This window comes from Cinclus cinclus, chromosome 18, assembly GCF_963662255.1.
Source record: "Cinclus cinclus chromosome 18, bCinCin1.1, whole genome shotgun sequence".
Taxonomy (NCBI): domain Eukaryota; kingdom Metazoa; phylum Chordata; class Aves; order Passeriformes; family Cinclidae; genus Cinclus; species Cinclus cinclus.
The window spans coordinates 10,854,514-10,876,180 of NC_085063.1; the positions used below are offsets into that span (position 1 = coordinate 10,854,514).

General features: G+C 54.9%; 1 protein-coding gene across 1 annotated transcript in view; it reads left to right on the forward strand.

Moving 5' to 3' along the window:
- Positions 1-20,784, forward strand: part of LAMA5 (laminin subunit alpha 5) — an 84,557-nt gene extending 63,773 nt beyond the window's left edge. The window contains exons 30-80 of the mRNA XM_062504965.1: positions 164-365; positions 765-891; positions 1,082-1,221; positions 1,961-2,076; positions 2,330-2,541; positions 2,661-2,865; positions 3,019-3,163; positions 3,686-3,826; positions 4,181-4,342; positions 4,484-4,585; positions 4,671-4,754; positions 4,975-5,205; positions 5,650-5,763; positions 6,035-6,162; positions 6,381-6,461; positions 6,877-7,091; positions 7,359-7,459; positions 7,901-8,081; positions 8,306-8,449; positions 8,524-8,675; positions 8,756-8,866; positions 9,762-9,873; positions 10,506-10,676; positions 11,504-11,700; positions 11,787-11,903; positions 11,979-12,133; positions 12,356-12,497; positions 12,722-12,824; positions 12,909-13,022; positions 13,140-13,319; positions 13,692-13,834; positions 14,041-14,217; positions 14,460-14,596; positions 14,676-14,829; positions 14,939-15,072; positions 15,184-15,346; positions 15,805-15,933; positions 16,127-16,278; positions 16,644-16,776; positions 17,059-17,199; positions 17,401-17,531; positions 17,617-17,784; positions 17,875-18,007; positions 18,128-18,285; positions 18,391-18,577; positions 18,830-18,982; positions 19,099-19,258; positions 19,346-19,476; positions 19,570-19,660; positions 20,358-20,477; positions 20,606-20,784. Of these exons, the coding sequence (XP_062360949.1) occupies positions 164-365; positions 765-891; positions 1,082-1,221; positions 1,961-2,076; positions 2,330-2,541; positions 2,661-2,865; positions 3,019-3,163; positions 3,686-3,826; positions 4,181-4,342; positions 4,484-4,585; positions 4,671-4,754; positions 4,975-5,205; positions 5,650-5,763; positions 6,035-6,162; positions 6,381-6,461; positions 6,877-7,091; positions 7,359-7,459; positions 7,901-8,081; positions 8,306-8,449; positions 8,524-8,675; positions 8,756-8,866; positions 9,762-9,873; positions 10,506-10,676; positions 11,504-11,700; positions 11,787-11,903; positions 11,979-12,133; positions 12,356-12,497; positions 12,722-12,824; positions 12,909-13,022; positions 13,140-13,319; positions 13,692-13,834; positions 14,041-14,217; positions 14,460-14,596; positions 14,676-14,829; positions 14,939-15,072; positions 15,184-15,346; positions 15,805-15,933; positions 16,127-16,278; positions 16,644-16,776; positions 17,059-17,199; positions 17,401-17,531; positions 17,617-17,784; positions 17,875-18,007; positions 18,128-18,285; positions 18,391-18,577; positions 18,830-18,982; positions 19,099-19,258; positions 19,346-19,476; positions 19,570-19,660; positions 20,358-20,477; positions 20,606-20,784 (7,459 nt within the window). The remainder of the gene's footprint in view (positions 1-163; positions 366-764; positions 892-1,081; positions 1,222-1,960; positions 2,077-2,329; positions 2,542-2,660; positions 2,866-3,018; positions 3,164-3,685; positions 3,827-4,180; positions 4,343-4,483; positions 4,586-4,670; positions 4,755-4,974; positions 5,206-5,649; positions 5,764-6,034; positions 6,163-6,380; positions 6,462-6,876; positions 7,092-7,358; positions 7,460-7,900; positions 8,082-8,305; positions 8,450-8,523; positions 8,676-8,755; positions 8,867-9,761; positions 9,874-10,505; positions 10,677-11,503; positions 11,701-11,786; positions 11,904-11,978; positions 12,134-12,355; positions 12,498-12,721; positions 12,825-12,908; positions 13,023-13,139; positions 13,320-13,691; positions 13,835-14,040; positions 14,218-14,459; positions 14,597-14,675; positions 14,830-14,938; positions 15,073-15,183; positions 15,347-15,804; positions 15,934-16,126; positions 16,279-16,643; positions 16,777-17,058; positions 17,200-17,400; positions 17,532-17,616; positions 17,785-17,874; positions 18,008-18,127; positions 18,286-18,390; positions 18,578-18,829; positions 18,983-19,098; positions 19,259-19,345; positions 19,477-19,569; positions 19,661-20,357; positions 20,478-20,605) is intronic.
- Positions 20,785-21,667: the final 883 nt, after the last annotated feature.

The window sequence follows — 21,667 nt, forward strand, 5'->3', positions numbered from 1 at the left end:
GAGCCCATATCCCAGAGCCCCAGGGGTGCTGGTTTGAGCCCTCCCTCAGCAGGCAGACGTTGTAATCCACCAGGAGTTACAGGGCGTGCTTCCCTGCCAGGACCCCAGAGCCTGTCTGTCTGTCTGGAGGTACTCACATCCTGTTTACTCCTTGTTTTTTCAGCAGCTCCTGTGTCCCCTCAAGGTTCCTGAAACTTTCTCAGTCAATCATTTTGGAGGGGGCTCAGGCTCTGCCCATTGCCCCAGACGTGCCCCTGGCTCAGGCTGTCCATGTGGCTCCAACTGGGGTGCCAGTGGAGCCTGCTCCTCGTCCTCCCACAGCAATGGACCCCACTGCAGAGCTCATCCTCCTGCAGTCCCCACAGGTAGGGGCACAGGCATGGGTTGGATTGGTTTGCTGGTGCTGTGACACTGGACCACTGGGGCAGGGAGAAAATTTCCTTTCCTGTTGGTAAACGCTTTATTGATTAGCATTTTCAGAATTTAATCTGATCTTTAAACTTCTCCCTGAACCTGTAATTCCTGTGGACTCACCCGTCTTGGCTTTATCTAATCTTGTTTGGTTCTCTGGGATCCCAGGAAATGCTTTTCAGGTGGCAGCATTGGGAGAGAGTGTGGAGGCATGGGGGGCTTGATTCACTGAATTCTCAAGACCTGGCATTCGTGCAATGAGCACAAATCTGTGCAGTAATTTAAAAAATATCTTGGCTGTGGGTGCAGACATCAGAGATGGATTTTTGTGTGTGTTCTCTGTTTTGGGGCAGACTGCAGTGGTGTTTAGCAGCCAGATCCAGACCCTGGGACGCTATGCCTTCATCCTGCACTTCTACCAGCCCAACCACCCCACCTTCCCCGTGGAAGTGCTGATCAATGGTGGGCGCATCTGGCAAGGTGAGAGGAGCAGGGACCTGGGGAAGCTGCTGGTTGGCAGAAGCCCTGGGAGTTTTCCATGCCAGAGGATGACTGTGGCTTCTTCAGTGATTGCAAAAATGAAGCAAGACTGATTTATCCCTTCCATACTGGGAGGATGTGATGAGGACTCAAGGGACATGTGAGACCAATGTATTTGTTGTTTTTTCAGGTCAGACCAATGCGAATTTCTGCCCACATGGCTATGGTTGCCGGAGCCTGGTGGTTTCTGAGGATGAAATCATCCTGGATGTTACTGATAATGACCTGACTGTGGTTGTTCGAGTGCCAGAGGGCAAGCAGCTGTGGCTGGTGAGCCTCTCTCCAGGAAACTCCCAGAGTGTATTGAGAAGGCTTTACCAGAGGGCTTTTTATTGGATTTTTATCACTGTGTGACTGCAGGAATGTTTCCCACCATCACTCAGTCTCTGAACTATCCTAGAAAGTTGCAGTCTCCAACCTTAATGGTGTGGAACTGAGGGTAGAATTTACAGGGGCAGCTTCTGTTTATGAGTGTCCTTCCTTATCTGGTTTTGATATCAAAACCAGGCAGAAATGGAAGCTGTTAGTTTGCATACATAGTGTGATAATCCAGAATAAGCCCTTTTCCTGCTCTAGCAGTATTTTAACCCTGCATAATATAGGTTGTTTAGGCAGGCCTTATCAAGAGAGTAGGTAGTCCTTGTTATTCTCAGGCAACAGGACTAGAAAACTGAGCAAAATTTGGATAAATGGCTGAAAGACAGAATTGGAGCCCAGGTGCCTTCAAGTGTAGAAATTCAGATGATAAAGACTGTTGAGTGCTCTGGGGGTATTCTGCCTGGCTTTAGTCCAGTGAATTTGTACTGTTCCCCATGTGGAGCTTTATGTCAGGTGGATCCTGATGGGCAGCCTCAATAGAGAGGTGACTCCTGGTCTTTGCAGTACTTGGTGTGTTATGTTCTGTCCCAGCAAGGCATGAAAGGTTAAAGCTGCATTGGGAGTTTTTAGTCATTTTGGATTGTGTTTGCCTGTCTGAGCTGAGAGCCTGGCTCACCCCCTTGCTTTGCAGGATTACATTCTTGTGGTGCCTGAGGACAGCTACACCTCCCAGTACCTGCAGGAGGAACCCCTGGACAAGTCCTATGATTTCATCAGCAGCTGTGGCATCAACAGCTTCTACATCAAGTGAGATGCTCGGTTTGGGTGCCCGCTCTGCCGTCTGTGAGCTGCATACTCCTCAGGGAGCAGCACCCCTTCCCTTCACGTGTGCCTGGAAGGGGGCTGGTTGAGGTTTTCCTTCTGTTGACCAACCGTGGGTATTTGGGAGTTCTCAGTGTCACAGGACTCTCCCTCCCACTGACCACCCGTTGCTGCAGGAGATGCTGGATTTGGGGTGGTGGAGATGTGCACCACTGACTCCTCCCTCTTTCCCCTGCAGCCCCAGCACATCCTCGAGGTTCTGCCGTGACTCTGCCATCTCGCTGTCCCTCTTCTACAACAACGGGGCGCAGCCGTGCCGCTGCCATGAGGCCGGGGCACGGGGCAGCCAGTGCCAGCCCTTCGGGGGACAGTGTCCCTGCAAGTCCAACGTCATCGGCCGCGAGTGCTCCCGCTGTGCCACCGGCTACTGGGGCTTCCCCAACTGCAGGCGTGAGTTCTCACCTCTCACTCTGCCTTCCCAGTGCTCTCTCTGTATCCATTCCCGACTCTTGGCCTTGGGTTCCTGGGTCTGGCTGGCCCAAACCCAGCCTTTTTCTTGCCCCTTGCAGCCTGTGACTGTGGGACACGTCTCTGTGATGAAGTGACAGGGCAGTGCATCTGCCCTCCCCACACCCTGAAGCCGGAGTGTGTTGTCTGTGAGCCCCAAACCTTTGGCTGCCACCCCCTCATCGGCTGTGAGGACTGCAACTGCTCCAGGCCTGGTGTCCAGGAGCTGACAGAGCCGGGCTGTGACGTGGACAGTGGGCAGTGCAGGTGAGGGAGCCTTGTCCTGGTACTGGGGACACCTGGCAGCATCCCTGGTCCCTGCTGGAGTGATGGGACACCTTGGCAAGCTGATGGGAGGAAATGTGCAGAATGGGAGTGAGGAAAGCTCTGAAAGCTCTTCTGGCTCTTGTGTCCACCCAGGTGCAAGCCCAACATCATCGGGCGACAGTGTGACCTCTGTGCCCCTGGCTACTACCACTACCCCGACTGCCGGCGGTGTGACTGCCACCAGGCTGGCACGGAAGCCAGCGTGTGTGACCCAGTCACAGGGCAGTGTCACTGCAAGGTCAGTCCTTCCGTGTGATGCCTTTCTCCTTGGCTCGACTGTCCTGCTCTGGCAGGGGCTGGCAGAGGCTCTGTGTGCCAGAGGGAGCAGAGCTGGACAAGGAGACTGCCTGAGCTGCAGCCAGCCTGCCCCATGGGGTGGTGGGTTCAGAGCACCCTGAAAAGCCTTCCTGGCCATGAAGGTTCACTCCTTGGGCTGTCATGGGAGGAGACGGCCAGTGTGAGTCCAGCCTGTGTCAGAGCTTGTTGCAGGTGTAGCTGTCAGCCCTATTGACTCCTGGCTCCATAGCAGCTGAGTAACTCAAACAGTTTCTGAGCTCCTGCTTCAGCCTCTTTGTAGGGCTTCCAGGTGCTTTCTCTAGGTGAATTTAATGTTTGGTGGGTGCTATACCTGTTTGGGGGGCTGCTTTAACATCTTCCAGCACCACAGCATTTTGCATTGATCACTCAGACAGCCATCCCTGTCCTCCACTAAGACCTTGTGGGAAGCTGCTGTTGATGTAGAGCTTTGCTTGTCTTTCAGGAAAATGTGGAGGGTCTGAGGTGTGACCAGTGTCGCCTGGGGACATTTTCTTTGGATGCCACCAACCCCAAGGGCTGCACCAAATGTTTCTGCTTCGGTGCGACCGATCGCTGCCGCAGCACCGAGAAGCACCGAGCTGAGGTGAGAGGGGCTGGGGACCACCAGAGCCTGCAGGTCAGGTGTGTTCTCATCCACCTGGCTCCCTGCTGCCCTCGGGTCTCTGTCCTGCATTAATCCTACTGAAGATACAGGAGGAGAGTTAGCTTTGACTCCCTGTGCCCATCTCCTGCTTTCAGCCCCTTTCCCGGTCTCTGGGGTCTCATGTGCTGGGCGGGGGTGATGATCAGCTTTCCTGTGGCTTCGTCAGGATGCATGTGAGGTGTGAGCCTGTTATTCCCCTTTCTGCTGCTCTGGGACCTGTTCTTCCTGGAGCATCAACACCCAAATACTTTCTATAACTCCCTTAGAAGACCCACAGTTTCTCTTCCCCTCCAGTTTGTCGACATGAACGGGTGGCTCTTGCTGAGCAGTGACCGCCATGAAGTGCCAACAGCTCTGAGCCCATGGGAGCAGCTTGTCACTGCTGACCTCAAAAACCTCCTAGATGCCTACCAAGAGCTTTACTGGGTTGCACCCAGCTCCTACCTTGGGGACCAGGTAAGAGAACGGGGAAGCACTCTGACCTCACCAGCAGCCTAACATGCAGGCACTGCTCACACTGCAGTTGAACACAGCCATCTCTGTCTTGTCTCAATAGTGTGGACTTGCAGCCATGTGTGGGATTTGTCTCTCCCTCAGGTTTCCTCCTATGGAGGGCACCTTCGCTATGAGCTGCACTCCAACCCTCGCAGGGGTGATGTGTTCATTCCCATGGAGTCCCGACCCGACGTCATCTTGAAGGTGCAGCCCAAGAAGTTCCCTGGTGCCCCCTGCTGATGCAGGAGCAGGATAAGCTGATGACTGACGCCTTCCTTGCTTTTCCCAGGGAAATCAGATGAGCATCATGTTTCTGGAAGGCGCCTACCCGTCTCCAGGGGAGGCACATGAAGGCCGACTGCAGCTGGTGGAGGTGAGTTTGCACGTACAAGTGAGGTGCTCAGATAATGCAGGAAAGGACAAGACCTCATGCAGGCAGAGGGATGGTTGCTTTGAGCTCAGCATTTTGGGTGCTGCAGGGCCTTTTCATCCGTGCAAAGGGGAGATATTCCAGCAGCATGGATGTGGAAGCTGGGCTGGATGTTCAGGTGCCTGTGCTTCCTGCCAGTAATGGTCAAGTTTTCTCCCACCAGGGCAACTTCAGGCACACAGAGACTCATAACCCTGTGTCCAGAGAGGAGCTCATGATGGTGCTGGCAAACCTGGAGCAGCTGCAGATCCGGGCACTCTTCTCCCAGCTGTCTTCCTCCGTGTCCCTGCGCCGCGTGGTGCTGGAGATGGCAACAGACACAGCCACGGGTGTCCGTGCCAGCAACGTGGAGCTGTGCTTCTGCCCAGCCAACTACCAGGGAGACTCCTGCCAGGTAAGGGGGAGGTGGACCTGCTGTTCCAGTCAGAGAAGTCAGATACTAATGTTCTCATGTTTTGGGTACCAGCTGCCTCCAGGCTGGCTCTTGAGGGCTTCAGTTGAAATGACAGCTCAGCTTGTTCCAGAGGAAGGAACCTTTCCCCATCACAGCACTGTGCACTTGGGAGAGGTGCAAAAGTTTCATCTGCCTTCTTGGAAGGGACATGATGGGGAAATAATTCAGGTGTTGCAGTACCTTGGAATGGGTCCTTCTCTCTGGCCAATTCTCTCCTGGTTAAAAGGAGCAGGAAAGAACTGCTCTGGAAAATCGTTGCTTATAATCTTTTTTCCATCAGTACAACCCAGGGGGAATTCTGTCATGGAAACTAATTTAGTTTCTTTGCTTTTCCCAAAAGTATCAGGCTGTTTTTCAGATCTCTGCCTTTTTCTGTCTCCTTAGGAATGTGCTCCAGGTTACTACAGGGACACCAAGGGGCTCTTTCTGGGAAAATGTATCCCCTGCCATTGCAATGGCCACTCAGATCAGTGCCTGCCAGGCTCTGGGATATGCCTTGTAAGTAAACAGTGGAGCAGTATGATATTTTGGAGTTATGAGGTCTGTAGCATGTGATTCAAAAGCTCTTTACACACCAACTGGGCTGGCAGAACCATGCCTGAGCTGGAGCATTGGCTTCACTGTTCCAGTGGTGACCCTGCTCAGGGTCAGCTGAGGGTACAAGGCAGTTCTGGGAGAGAGGAAGGACTGAGGCATCCTGGTGGTGAGTTGTTAGTGTATCCACTGTTTCTTGTCAGTGCTGAGCCCAGGGCTTGCCTTTTCTTTGCAGAACTGCCAGCACAACACAGAAGGAGACCACTGTGAGCGATGCAAGGATGGCTACATGGGCAGCCCCTCTGCCCAAGAGCCCCTGCAGTGTGTTGGGTGCCCATGCCCTCTTTCAGTTGCCTCCAACAAGTAAGCACTCCAGGATGGGATTGCCTGTTTGGCCTCACTGTTTAACTGTTGGAACCACTCTGTGCCCTAGTAGGGCACCAATGTCAGCCTTGTCCTTGTTCCCAAATCATGTTCATGGCCTCTTATCTGAGGTCTCAACAGCCCACAATGAGTGATCGGCTCCCTTGGCACCACATCAGGAGTAACTGCTCCTCCCTGTGTCCCCATTCTCATTTCAGTTTTGCTGTTGGCTGTGTCCACAAGGGTTCCAGCATGCAGTGCCTCTGCAAGCCAGGCTACGCTGGACCAAGCTGTGAGCGGTAAGGGAGGTGGCACCCATGTTTGGGGTCAGACACTGACCCTGTGCAGCCACGGCTGTGGCAGACAAGTTGTCCCCTTAAAGACTGCAGCAGAAACAGTTGGCTCTGCCCCTCTATGCTTTGTTCTGGCAGCACTTCCTTCAGTCCTTTTCAGCCTGCAAATGCCCAACTGCTGAAATTCTGTTACTGTGGGTGTATGACTTAAGGTGTGCTTTGCCTTGACTTGCAGCCTGTGATAAAGGCACCTTTCTGAGGTATCACGAGGCAAAACACAAAGTGCTTTGAGATCCCTGAGGGCTGCAGCAGTTACAAGTGTTGGATGCTCACGCTGTTCCAGTTGTGCAACTCCTGCACAGGGAACGCTGCGGGCGCGAGCTGCGGGATCCTCACTCTGTTGTAACCTGTGTTTCTCCAGGTGTGCCCCGGGATACTACGGCAACCCCTTGGTGATCGGCAGCTCGTGCCAGCCCTGTGACTGCAGCGGGAACACGGATCCCAACATGCTGTTCAGCAGCTGTGACTCCCTGACGGGCGCCTGCTCGGGCTGCATGCACCACACGGCCGGCGCGCGCTGCGAGCTCTGCACGCCCGGCTACTACGGGGATGCCGTGGTAGCCAAGAACTGCACGCGTGAGTGGGACAGGGCAGGCAACCAGCCCAGGGGCAAGGGGAGGGTGTCCGTTCCCATCACTGCTCATCTCTGAGGAACAGCAGCCCAACTGCAGCTTGCAGAAGGGGTTATGGGAATAAGTTGCTGTGAGAAGCAAATCCAAGAGAAGAGAGGCTCTGTCTTAACTTGGATAGATAAGGGGGAAAGAGGCTTCCCCGTTAGCAATAAGTGTTGTGAGTGGCTGACAGGATCTTCAGTGTACTACTGCGTGTATTTTTCCCTGGCAGAGTGCAACTGTTCGCCTTGTGGGACTGACTCCTGCCATCCACAAACTGGCCAGTGCTTCTGCAGGACTGGAGTGACAGGCCAGCACTGTGACCGCTGCGAGGTGAGGGTCATCACCTGAGCCCTGGGATGGTGCCTGTCTTTTTTGTGGGGGTGAGGGGCAGCCCTGGTGTCTCATCCCCCAGGCCTGTGAGCAGAGCAGGGCTGGCTGCCAGCTGCTGAAGGCTGCATTTGCATTGTACGTGGCAAAAACCTATTAAAGATCTGGCAGCGAGCAGTGGAGACAGCATTCCAGTGAAGTGGCATAATTTGGGAAACTTCAGTAACTCCTGTTTTCCTGAGTGCATCCAGCTTGGGCAAGGGCAGGTTCACAGGGCAGTGCCGTGGTGTTTGTGTTCTCACTGCAGCTCCGCATCTTTACCATGTTACTTTGAGTTTTATGGCACTCAAAACACACCTAGAAAGGAAAGCTGGGGTCCTGCATCACTGACCCAGGAGAGAGGCACATTTGCTGACCAGGGATCCGCGTCCTGCTTTTCCCTAGGAGGGATACTATGGCTTTGAGGGATGCTCGGGCTGCCGGAGGTGTGACTGCGACGTGGGCGCCGTGGGGAGCAGCTGCCACGTGCAGAGTGGCCAGTGCAGCTGCCTGCCTGGGGTCAGCGGCCCACGCTGCCACCAGTGTGCCCCAGGCTACTGGGGCTTCAGCCAGAGTGGCTGCACAAGTGAGTATGGGGTCCCAGCTGGGAGCACTGGGATAGGGCTGTGCTGCTGGTCCAGTTGTTGAAGGTAGAGAACAGCTGGCAGCTGTCTGAGTGCACCTCGCTGCGCTACACAGGGATGCCCTGGCAGTGGCGTGTGGATGAGCACAGCTGGAATAAAACCACTCCTTCCCCTCTCTCCAGAGTAGTAAAAGCACAAAATGATTCTCTGTTACTTGATCCTGCAGAGTGTGAGTGCAGAGGGGGCTCCTGTGACCCTCGCACCGGGGAGTGCACGTGCCCCAACGGGCTCACGGGGAAGCAGTGTGACGTGTGCCTGCGCGAGCACGAGATCCTGGTGGCCAACGGCCCCGACAGCATGAAGTGTGAAGGTCTGTGTCCCGCTGGGAAAGAGGGGAGGGAAGCCCAGGAGAGGGACTGTGCTAACTGCTGTGTTCCCCTGCAGTGTGTGACAGCTGTGTCCTGCTCCTGCTGGAGGACCTGCAGAGCATCGAGATGTCCTTCCCATCCATTCGCGGCCAGCTGGTCACCCTCAATGCCAGCTCCATCGCCTGGGCTCGCCTCCACGGCCTCAATGGCACCATCACGGCCATTGCTGTACGTGGGAGATTTCACATCACCTTCTGCCCATGTTTCCTGGCCTGTTGGCCTGATTTAGCCTCTGTTTTTTTTCCTAGAATCAGCTCCGTGAGTACCACAGAGCCATGAGCAGAGTCAGGCAAAGGGCTGATGAGCTGGAGGATGAGAGCATGGATCTCACACAGGACCTGAACGCGCTGCAGCACAAAGTAGGGTATTTCTCCATCATTCTTTGCCAGAGCACAAGTCCCCCTTTTACCAAAATGAGGGTTTTGACAGCTGTGAGGAGCCTAGTTCTTCACATCCTAGAAGATCCTAGTTGGATCTTCTGCTCAACCAGAACTAAGTTGCAGTGTTACATGCTCCAGCTGGATTACCTGCTTTTCTCCCTTGGAGAGCTGTTAAACATCTCTTGATTTTGGTAATTTTTTATTTACTGCTTGCTTTTGAAGTGGCTTCAACTTAAAGCAGTAAAAATAAATTCAATCAAGTATCATTTATAGAAGGGGCATACCAGTAAGGAACATAAAACATCTGGGTCCATCATAGATGGAATCTATATCCAGTCTAAAACCCTGAAGTTGTGTTTTCAGAGAACTTACAAATTGAGCAAGATTTGATTTAATTTGATTTGATTGATGAACTGCCTAAATGCTCCTAATCTGAGGGACAGGGAAAAGTCTCTACTTGATGACACAGCTCCCCAGACAGCTGCAAAAACAAAACTGCCCCTGTGTGCACCAAACAGCCAGACTGTAGTCCCCTGTCTCTTGATCAGGACCCAGCTGTGCCTGACTCCAGGCTTTGGAGCTTTTCCTGTGTTAAGGGCACAGAGCAGTGCTGAACTCTGTGGTGTTGGGATTGTTCCAGCATCCATAGCCTGTTGCATTGGAGCTGTATTTGCTGGCTGTGCTTCTCTGAAAGTGCTAAATAAGATCATCCTTCAGTGTCCATTGTAGGACAGCAGCACAGGGCAGGCTCATTCAAAGACCTCACAAGCTACACATTCCCAGGCCTTGTGTGCCTTTTGGGAGCAGCAGTCCCACTGACAAATCACATAAAATATCATCTCATACTTGAGCTAACCCAATGTTTTTGTGGTAGATGGCCATGACTCACAGAGAAGCGATCCGCGTTGAGCAGCACACAAGGGACACATACCAGAGGGGAGAACAGCTCCTGCTGCACATCCAGAGCATCCAGAGGGGCATTTCAGGTATGTCAAGAGGGCTCTTCACTTCAGGGTTTTTCCCTGTGATATGCCATACTCTTGGTTTCAACCACTGCCAAATACTGCAGTGCTTAGAAAAAGCCATGGAGAGAACAAGGGAAAACACAGATGAAGATCCCTGCAGAATCACAGCTTTTACTCTGACCAGGCTTATGAGTCTCAGCTGCTTGGCTAAACACAAGAAAAAGCACATTAAACTTCCACAAATTTTACTAAAATGCATAAAACAGGCAATCTGCGCTGCAGCTTCAGGAGAGATTAAACAAAACAGAGTGGCTGGATCTGGGAGAGGAGGTAAAGCCACAGAAAGATGCTCAGGATGCAGCGTGTGTTACTGGTAGCGGCCAAGGAGGCAGAAACATGGAGCAGAGTGCCTCTGGGTGATCTCAAGCAGTTAGTTGTCTGAGTGCTGCCCTCAGTGATTTGTGAGAAGAACCTCAGGGAATTATGAAGGGCCAGGTTTGGTCAGTCTAACAGGGGTTTGGGTTCCTCTGCAGACCTGGTGTGGCAGATGGCCAGGTTTGGTCAGTCTAACAGGGGTTTGGGTTCCTCTGCAGACCTGGTGTGGCAGATGGCCAGGTTTGGTCAGTCTAACAGGGGTTTGGGTTCCTCTGCAGATCTGGTGTGGCAGATGGCCAGGTTTGGGGCAGCAAACACCAGCACCACGTCCAGCGAGGAGTTCCGGCAGAAGGTGGCCGAGGTGGAAAGGATGCTGAGGGAGATGAAGGAGAGGAGCCTGGGAGCCCAGGAGGAGCTGGCAAGGCATGAGCATGAGGAGGCTCAGAAGTGTGAGTCCAGCTTGGTGGCACAGGGCTGCCCAGAACCTGCTGGGTCTGGCTTGGAGCCCACACAGACACTGCACATCATGGTCATGTTTAGAGAGTGCTGTTAAAAACCAGGCACCCCCAGCAATTTTTATAGGAGTTTCAGAGTCCCCTATGACACTCCACTGGGATAATTTTTGGTTCCTTTTCCCTTAAGGGAAATTTCAGAGCAGAAGTAACTGGGTAGTTCCGTTTAATGAACAAAAATTACAGCACTTAGAACCAGGAATCACTACTGTTATGTGATGTATTCACATCACACACGAATGTGAATAAGTCCCACCATGTTTCTTCCTATTTGCTGTCCCCATAGAGTAACAGCCAGCAGCCACAGTAGCTATGCTGACCTTGAAGGAATGAGAGCACTGAGCCTAACCAGAGATGCTGGCACTGCAAGAAGAGAACACTTCTGATTAACAGGCCCTGGCAAAACATAACTCAGTAGCTGAAAGCTGGAATTATAAACTGGCTCTTGTTGGAAACAAGTAATTTTTCACAGTGGAAATAACCAGGGCCTCAGGTGGGGTTTCTCCATCATCTGGAGCTTTTCAGGCATGGCTGTGTGTCTTTGAAAGAGGTCCCATCTCTCACCGGCACTGAGGGTTTGGAGACAGTTGTGGACAAGATCCTGTGCTATCTAGGCTGAAAAGGAGGGAGGGGTGGAAGATGGTCACTTCTGGGCTTGATACCTGCCTAGTGAGAGCAGAGCCAGGCTTTCAGGCAGGCAGGCACAGAAGGAGTCTGTTTAACACAGAAGAGGAATTAGGAACAGTTCTCATCCCCCTCCGCAGTGCTGCATCGGGTGAGGAGCGAGCTGCACGCCCGCTGGCAGTCCAACCAGGACCTGGTGAGCAGCATCCAGGAGCGGCTGGCCCAGCACAGCTCCCAGCTCATGGATCTGCGGGATGCCCTCAATGAGGCCGTGAACAAAACCAGGCAGACAGAGGACTTGAACAGCCTGAACCGAAACAACCTGGAGGAGAGTCAGGTAGCCCTTCACCACGGTCCTGGCCATGCAGTGAGGGGGGGCTGTCCCAGCCGTGCTGGTCCCTAACCCTGGGTCTTTGTGTCCAGCAAAAGAGCCAGGAACTCCAAAAGCAGCATGCACTGGTGCAGGAGACCCTGCAGACGGCCAAGGACGCCCTTGCCCAGGTCTCTGTCTTCCTGCAGATGATGGAGCGTGCAAAGGAGGTGAGTGGCAGGGGCACTTTGGAAGGGCAGCAGGAGAGGTGTGGTAGCCCTCAGCAGTGACACATGTCCTTGCAGGCCTATGAGAAGCTGGCGGCGCTGCTGGATGGGGCAAAGCTGCCCCTGAGCGAGCGGGTGAAGAAGTTTTCCCCAGCCAGCAGCAAGATCCCTATCGTGGAGCAGGCAGAGGAGCATGCCCGGCTCTTGGATGAGCTCGCCAGGAACCTGTCTGGGTGAGACACTTGTCCTGACCCTCACTAGTCAGGCTGTCTACTACCAGAGCTGGGGATGGGAATCTGCAGCCCCACCATGGCAGGGGAACAGCGGGTAACACCTCCAAAGTTCTATACTGGAGCACACATAGTGTTGAGGAGCTCAAAGGGGTTTGTCTGTGAGGGCATGGGCAAGAGCCTTAGTGTTCTCCATGGACTGGATGGCTTCATTTTCCAACACAGCATTATCCAGGACACAAACCAGGATGGCTTTATCCAGCGGGCAGTTGATGCCTCCAATGCCTATGCCAGCATCATTGAAGCTGTGAGGAAAGCAGAGCAAGCAGCCCACGATGCTGACAAGGCAGCCAGCCAGGCCCTGATGGTACGTGCTGTGGGAAGCCTGTAAAGATGGGCAAAAAACAAACTCCCTTCCATCTGACACTGTGGTCACTGTTCTCTGCTTGAGAGCAGAGTCTGCCACAGCTGGGGCCAGAATCAGTGGTTGGGTCTCCCTGTCATACCCCACCGCAGTTCTCTGAACGAGCATTTTTGTGTAGTCAGAGCCAGATAGCTGAATTCCTCTTCAGAGTCCTGTTTGTTTCACAGAATGTCATCTCAGAAAACCTCGGGGCTGCCTCTAGAACACTGAAGAGGAACAGTAGCAGCCTGGAGGAGGCTGCAAGGAGACAGCAGAGCAAACTCAATGGGGGTGAGAGAGGCTCCTTGCAGGATCTGATGTCCTTGGGGCTGGACTGAGCTCAAGCAAACAGCACGTGCATTTCTTTAATTGCAGCTATTAAAGGCACTCTGCAGACAGCAAAAGACAAGCTGGCTGACCTCCGTGTGAAGAAGGAGCAGCTCCTGACCCAGCTCCAGTCTGTGCAGGACATGCTGGGCAGGGAGCAAGGTTTGTTCTGGGGTAGCTGGATTGATTCCCTCTGCTCCCTTCTTCGTGCACTTACTGTGACCCAAGGGTGCTTCTTCCCTGCTCCTGGACACCTCAGAGATATTTCTTTCTTTGCAGAGGACACAAAGGACACAATCCAGAATGCCAAAGCAGCTGCTGCTGAGGCCAATGAAACAGCTGCAAGAGTGGAGGATACCTTGAGCACCATGAAGAAGAGCCTGGATGAGTGGAAAGACCAGTATGGGGGCCTCCGAAATGAGGACCTGAACCAGGCAGTGCAGGATGCCAGGAAATCTGGTGAGTGCTGCGCCTGGTATGCTGCCAGGGTGAGTCTAGTAAGAGCCACTGCATGCACAGATACCCCCAGAGTATTTTTGAAAGCTGTGCTTTGCAACTCCAGGTCAAGAGCAGAGGGAGGTAGCCAATTACTGGATGCTTTTAAGTCCTGGCCCTTTTTTAACTCTCCTGCAGTGTCTGTATCACCTGTAGCTTTACTGCAGTAGGTTGCATGCACTGGAGCATTCTCAGACCCCCCTCAAGGCTGATGGATTTAGGGGGATCTCTCTGTGACTGCTACCACTGCTTGGAGTTGCACTTCTCAAACTGCCTGAACTTTGCATTTCCCTTCCTCGCTGTCCTCCAAATCTCCTGTCTCCTCTTCAACCCCAGTATCCAGCCTGGAGAGCACCATTCCCTTGCTGCTGGAGAAGCTCAGCAACCTTGAGAACAGGAGGAACAAAAATGCCACCGTGTCAGAGAACATTGTGAGGATCCGGCAGCTCATCACACAGGCGAGGAATGCTGCCAGCAAGGTGAGCTCAGGGGAGGGTAAGGGCTGGGCACAGTGTGCTGGGGGCCTGGAGTGGAGGAGAGCTTACCTGAGGGGTAGCATGCAAAGGGGGGGGGTGTTTGGGGTCACCAGGCAGGGTCTCTTTCTCGTGGGGGCTGGTAGAGCTGGCAGTGACCAGACAGGTAGCAGTGGGTTCAGTGCCCCAGGACTGGATTTCTCTCCCTACAGGTCAAAGTGCCCATGAAATTCAATGGCAGCTCAGGGGTGCAGGTCCGGATGCCCAGCAATCTGCAGGATTTAGCAGCCTACACATCCCTCAAATTCTACATCCAGAACCCCGAGCCCAGGAGCCAGCAGGACAAGGCACCGGAGGGGCGGTTCGTGTTGTACCTGGGCAGCCAAGAGGTGAGATGGGGCCAGAGGGTGGAGTGAGCCCTTGTTGCATCAGTGATGTCCGTGCCTGGACATCAGCCCCTCACCTGGTCCCTGAATATCTTTGTGGGGAACACAAAGCCCCTGGATGCAGCCATCAGCCTGGGTGGGGAGTGGAATAGGGACTGTTTGTCCAGTGCAGCCGTGGGAGTACCAGGGGGAGCTCCTGCCTGTCCCAAATGCCAACACGTGGCCCTGTCTCTCCCTGAGTTCAGGCCACTGGAGACTACATGGGCATTGTGCTCAAGGACCACAGAGTGCATTGGATCTACAAACTGGGGGATGAGGAACCAACCTCCCTGAGTGTCGATGAGGATATTGGAGAGCAGTTTGTCACCATCAGCATCAACAGGTAGGGCCTTTGCTCAGGGAGGGTAGGGTTTGCTCCTTTGGGGGTCTCCCCTGGTGTTGACCATCGCTCCCTGCTGCAGGATCCTACAGTACGGGCACATGTCGGTGATCGTGGAGAGGCAGAGGGTGCACGAGATCAAGGGAGACAGCGTGGCCAAGGGGGAGCAGGGCCTGCTCAACCTGGACCCACACAACGTGGTCTTCTACGCTGGGGGCTACCCCTCCAGCTTCACGGTGAGGCAGGCAGCAGGGAGGGGGGAGCTGCTTTTAGGAGGTGTGAACGATGCCTTTGGAGGTTCTTACAGGAGGGAGAACCTGTTCAATTGTTGGGTTTCATTCCCAGCCTCCTCCTGCTCTGCGCTACCCCAACTACCGCGGGTGCCTGGAGCTGGACACGCTGAACGAGGAGGTGGTGAGCCTGTACAACTTCCAGAACACCTTCGAGCTGGACACGGCTGCTGAGAAACCCTGCGCGAGGTGGGCACCACGCCCGGGCTGGGAGCAGCCCTGCTCCAGGGCACTTCCTCAGCTCTGCTTGCTCCAGCCGTGGCAAATGGCTTGGGATTGATGGCTCCTGTGTGTCCTCAGGTCCAAGTCCACAGGAGACCCCTGGCTGACTGACGGTTCCTACTTTGATGGCACCGGTTACGCAGAGATCAAGTTTGAGAGCCAGTTCGGCACAACCAAGCGCTTTGAGCAGGAGATCCGCGTGGTCTCCTACAACGGCATCATCTTCTTCCTGGAGAACCAGGCAGGTGTTTGCTCCCTTGGGGAGCCTTCATCCCTCAGTGGACAATCCCAGGCCTGCTTGCAGGCATTCCCAGTTCAGGACACTTGGGGGAGAGGAGGGCTTTGGAGATCTCAGGGCTGCTTGGAGCAGGATTTCAGCACTGTTGTTAAATGCAGTGGGAGGACTGGACCCAAACTTCATAACAGTCACTTGGCTGGTGCTGGAGGGGCTCCCCAGAACTTGGGAGATCCTCCAAGCTGGGCCAGGGTTCACTGGGGCAGGCAGTGCTGGAAGAAACATTTCTAGCTTGTAGTGTTTCCCCTGTGTCCCAGCACAGAGCTGCTGTTTGAAGATAAATCCCAAATAACTGACCAGGGAACTGGCAGTGGGACCTGCTCCCACCCGTGCTAAAGGGCCAATAGGCTCAGTGCCACAGCTGCATTCCGGTACCTGCTGAGTGTCCATCCTGCCTCCCCCAGGGTCAATTCCTGTGTCTGGCCATCCGGGATGGGAAGCTGGCTCTTTACTATGATTTCAGCTCTGGCCTGGAGATGGCAAAACCAAGCAACTCCTCCTCCCTCACCATCAGCAGCACCACAAACAAAGCGGTAAGAGGGAAAGGGGCTCTCTAGGAGGGAGGGCTCCTCATCCAGGGTGGGTGGCACATGGACCCTTGTTTTTGAGGGGGGAAGAGCTACAAGAAGTTTTTTTGATTTGAGCAATTAACTGGACACTGTGTTGCCCTCTGTGATGAACCTAACTGGCCCAGACTGACAGATCATTTCTCTGTTCTGTCTCCAGATCCAGATTTTCCTCCTCAAAATGAATAACAAGAAGCGCATCCTGGTGCGGGTGGAGCGCCTCACCATCTTCGTGGTGGAGCAGGAGAACTCCCTGGAGAATGCTGTCTCCTACTACCTGGGGGGTGTGCCCCCATCTGTGCTGCCCCCCAGGTGGGTCCAGTCTGCAATGGGGTGGGACAGTCAGCATGTTCCCCTCGAGTCCCTGGTGGTGGCCCTGGCCCTTTCTCAGCCACATCCAGGGCTTTTGGAACCCTGCTGCAACTGTGGGGGAAGTTTTCCTCTCCCTGTCCATCCTCCTGAGCTTTAAAGGATGGTAACATTTCTGTCTCTGGTGAGGCATGAGGTGCTGGTGAGTGTCACCAAGTCCTGTGCTGCATGCTTTGGAGCAGCCTTGACACTGGAGATACCCATGACCATCACGATTCATTTTCCTGAAGAGCTGCAGGTCCCGATGCTGCCCAGGACTGTGTCCTGCCTGGTGCTGTCCTCGTTAACACTGTCTGCTTCTCCTGCAGTTTGAAAGCTCTCTTCCCCACGGGTGGGCCCATCCGGGGCTGCATGAAGGGCTTGAAGGCTCTTGGCAAATACGTCGACCTGAAACGCATGAGCACCGTGGGCGTCAGCTACGGCTGCACCTCAGATCTTCTGGTGAGCACAAAGCCCTGGCAGGCTGGCCAGCATGCTGGGGGAAGGGTCTGTAAGGAAAAGGGAGCGCAGGACCCCCCAGGACCAGCCCCATCTCCCCTCATACACACAGAAAAAAAAGCATAAATCTCCAAATCCTCAGTGCAGAGGGGTCACGGTGAGGTGCTTGCTCCACGTGGTTGGTCATAGAAGCAACCAGACCCAGCAAGGAAGCAGAGCTCCTTAGTCATATCCCAGCAAGGCCAGGGCCAGGCTCCCACCTTGCCTCTGTGCTGTCTCTCACAGGTTGCCCGCTCAGTCAGCGTCCATGGCCACGGCTACCTGACCCTGGCTCTGACAGATGTGCCGGGGCTGCAGGACTTCTACAGCGGCTTCAGCTTCCAGACAAGCCAGCATGAGGGGCTGCTCTACCACCACTCCAGCCAGGTGGGCGCCCGCAGGCCCCCAGATCTCCCAGCAGTGGGACTGCTGGGGAGGGTGCCACTTCCCTTGGGAAGGAGGGGATTTTGGTGGGGCCAGGATGTGAATCTGCATTGAGATCTTCATCCTGAGCTCCTGGAGGGCAGTGGGGAAGTGGGCTCTTCCTTGGAGTTCAGCTGCTGAGCTGCTGGGTGATGCTTGCTGCAGGAGGGGACGTGCCAGGTGTCCCTCCAGAGGGGCCAGCTGGCCTTGAACCTGCTGGGAAGCCAAGTCACCACTGACAGTGCCTACGCGGACGGCAGGGCCCACTACGTGGCCTTCTACAGTGATGCCCGTGGGTACGTGTCCTGCTGGGGGTGTGCTGCTCTGGGGATGGGGTGCCCACAGCCACAGGGTCCTGCTGAACCCTGCTGCCACCCCCAGGGTCCGGCTGTACGTAGATGATGAGCTCCAGGACACCACGACAGGCCCTGGGTCGGACCACCGGCATCAGCTCCAGGATGGGCGTCAGCTCTTCCAGCTCGGGGGTTCACCAGACCCAGGTGCCCCCAGCAACCTCACCGGCTGCATCAGCAATGTCTTCGTCAAGCGGTGAGACTCTGTGCCACTTCCACACAGCAGGGCTCAGCCCCTTCCCACCTCCCAGCTGGTATGACAAGGATCTTATTTCCCCGTGTGTAGGATGTCAGAGCCACAGATGGTGGTGGACCTGCAGCAGAATGTGGAGAGCATCAATGTCACCATGAGCTGTCCCTTGGGCGAGCAGTCACAGCAGCTCAGAGTCACTCTGAAGAAGGACAGGCGGAAACCCAAGGTACCAGCCAGAGCTCCCCACATCTTTCTCCTCCTCGTCCTCCTCAGATGCCACTGCTCAGCTCTGCTGGCATGTGCAGGGATGCTCCCCTCACTCCATTCCCTGGTGCACATTGTGTAGGTGCCAGGCAAGCCTGCACCAAAGGGCCGCCGCCACGACCAGGACGGGCTGTGCCAGCTGCGCCCCCAGCCCCGTGCTGCCAGGGGCGCCTTCCGCTTCGGGGGGACCCCGAGCAGCCGCTGGGAGTTCGATGAGATCCCAGCCTCCTTTGGGTGGAGGTGAGCCTCGCCCTGTGTCCACCCCATGCCAACCTGGCCCTGGAAGCACATGTCCCTTGCAGTTGCAGGAGAGCCGGGTGCTCCTGTCACTCCCTGTCCCTGCAGGTCCCATTTCTCGCTGGAGGTGAAGCTGAACTCCTCCAGTGGGCTGCTGTTCTACGTGGCGGGCCAGCGGGGCTCCTCCATGGCTCTCTTTGTCTCCAACGGGCGCTTTGTCTTCCTGGTGGACGTCGGCAGGCGCCGGCTGCGCATCCGCAGCAAGGACAAGTACCGTGACCGGCGGTGGCACACGGTGAGCGGGGCCCAGGGCTCAGCAGGACCTCCCTGAACCCCCTGCAGGGGTCGGCTCAGTGCAGCCCTGCTCTGGGCATTGCTTCTCAATTGCACGTGGGACACTACAGTTCTGGGAAAGCAGAGGGGACAGAAAAATCACAGCTGGGGCTGGCTGAACCTCTGAGTTCAGCTTCCCTTCCTGAGCACAGCCCTGGGGCTCCTCCCAACCCGGGAAGCTCCCAGTCTTGGCACTGACCTTTGCTCCTTGCAGGTCTTCTTCAGCAGAGACCAGAGCCGGGCCCAGCTGGTCATCGATGGGCTGCGAGCCCAGGGTGCTGCAGTGACCACTCCAGGGCTCTTCGTGGCCCAGACCCCCTTGTATGTGGGGGGGCTTCCATCTGGAAAAGCCAAGGCTCACATCCCGGTAAGGGCTTGGCAGTCCCGTGGCATCACCCTCTCTCAGCCTGTTCCCAGTGCCATGGCATCAATTCATGCCTCCCGGCTTCTGCCCCGTCTGTGCTCAGTGGCTTCTCTCCACAGGCTGCATCAGCCTCCAGCTTTGATGGCTGCTTGAGGAACCCACAGCTGGACGGGAGGCCCCTGGGTCCCCCCTCACAGACTTTTGGGGTGACACCGTGCTACGAGGGCGCACTGGAGAGCGGCATCGTCTTCACTGCGGATGGCGGCTCCATCACCTTAGGTACCCCACTGCAGCCTGGGACTAGGAGGATCACATTCCATGGGAATCTCCTTGCTCCTCTCCTCACCAGTGGCATTTATCTTCCAGCTGATGCAGTGATGACTGAGCAGGACTTGGAGGTGACACTGCAGGTCCGTCCCCACAGTGCTTCTGGCCTCATCTTCCACATTGGCACCAGGAGAAGCCACCATCTCCTGCTCTACATGGAGGAGACTAAGGTACTGGGCTTCCCCACAGGTTTTCAGAGGCGGTGGGTGTCTCCTGCCTGTCCCTCCCAGCTCTCCATCTCTGATGGGTTTGTCTCACTCCAGGTCACTGTGAGAGCAAACTCTGGGGCTGATGAGTTCTCGGCATCGGTGACGTGCCCAGCTCTCTGCGATGGGCAGTGGCACACCATTGCAGGTGAGGTGACAACTCCCTTGGTTCTGTGCCTCTGCTCCAGCCCTGCTCAGCCTACATCTCCTAGGGGAGCTCAGGACAAGTCCAGGATCAGCAATTTAAACCCTATCCCCCTGCTGTATGCATTAAATTTGGGAGTTTGTAGATGCCATGAGGTCCATTTCATAATTAACAAGAATTCTTGCCTGATCTTAGCACTGTCAGCTCTGGTAGCCAGGAGAGACAGGTTCTTTTTCTACTTCATGGAGCTGCTGCCAAGGCCAATGATGTGCCACAGGATTTGATCCATCCTGGACTGTGTCCAGCTTAAAGTGAAAGCCCAACTTGCTTTGATGTCGAGTGTGTCCAAAGGGCTCCAAGCCCACAGCTGGCAGCAGGGACTGCAGGATTCATACCTGTACAGGAAACTCAGCCTTTAATGCGGCTGCTATTGAGCAAGTGCTGTTCAGCATCAAGCCCTTTTTGGGGTTGGGGCCACAGCTGCAGCCCCATTTCAGCACAGCTCTATTTTAAACCTTCATCTTGTTCAGCCAGTGCTGGGTGAGGTTTTGGGGGAGATTGTCCAAACTCCAGGCATTTCCCAAGAGCCAGGCCAGGCTCTTTCACCCTCCCAGTAGTTTTGCTCTTGCTCTAGGCTGGAGAGCAGAGGTGGGCTTGCTCCATGGGTAAGGAAGAAGCACTGACTTGTTTTCTTTTGAAGTTACCAAATGGAAAAACATCATCCAGGTGGATGTGGACACAGAAGGCAACCACACAGTGGGACCCAGCCAGCCTCCTGCACCCAGCATAAGGGCAACCTTCTCCCTGGGAGGGCTGCCAGGTGAGTTGGGAAAGATGTGCTCCAGGATTAAATACCCCAAGGACAAGGGAGATACTGTTCCTGGTGCGAGGAAGAGATATTTAAGTCTTTGCCAGACTAATGCCTGCTTTTCCTCGTTTCTTGTGCAGAGACAGACAAGGCCAGCACAGGGCTGCTGTTACCTCCCCTCCCTCACTACGTGGGCTGTGTCAGGAACCTGCTGATTAACCAGAGGCACGTGGACCTGCCTCGAGCTGGGACTGCCCGGGGCTCTGTGGGCCTGAAGGGCTGCCCTGTGCTCTCAGTGCCACATCCACGGACAGCCTGAGGGACAGAACGCTGCTCCGGCCCTGGCGTCACCGCTGAGCACTGACCGTGCTCGGACACACGTGTCTCCAGTGACTGCAGGCACAGGTCTGGGCCAAACCAGAGGGGCCACGAATCCCAGGGGAAAAGAGGGCAGGGGAGGACGGTTGGGGAGAAGGGGGCACTTCAGGGATGTTTCACAAATAGAACCAAAAAGTTGGAGTGGGATGTGGCGACAGGCGAGTCCTTCCTGAGTGGTCAAGGATCTGCAGCAGGGCTCGTGCTGCCCCGTGGCTCAGGGCAGAAGACAGAGCAGCCCTGCAGCACGTCCTGAATCCTGTTCCCTTCACCCCACACGTACAACGCACATAGATTTAGTTCACCAAACACTTGAGGCTGTTAATAAATGTCACAGACTGTCTGCTGATAAAGGCTGCAGGCAGTTTCTGTTTTATAATAAATGCAATTAGGACAAACTGGATTAATTCCGTCGGTTTGGTGGTTTTATAAGCAAGGGCACGTTTAACCTCCCCCCAAGGGCAGTCTCAACTCACCTTGCTACTGCTACTCAGAGCTCTGCAAGGGGGAACTTGGACAAAATTCTGTTCACAGAATTAGCATCTTCTTACCAGAGTAATTTATAAGAATCAAAAAAAAAAGAAAAATAGGCTGGGAGAACTGCTGAGGGGATGCAGAAAGGCACAACCACCACTGGCTCTGTGCTTAAATTCAGCACTGCTAGTGCAATGACAAAAATCGTGGTGGGTGAAGCGAGAAACCATTGCTTGAAAGGGAAGAAATAGAAAGGTTACCTCCACTTCTGGCCAGGTGTGTGGAGTAGCACCTGGCCTTCGCCCACCCTGGCTCCTGCTCAGCCTCCCTCAGCCCTGGTGTAGTGCAGTCTC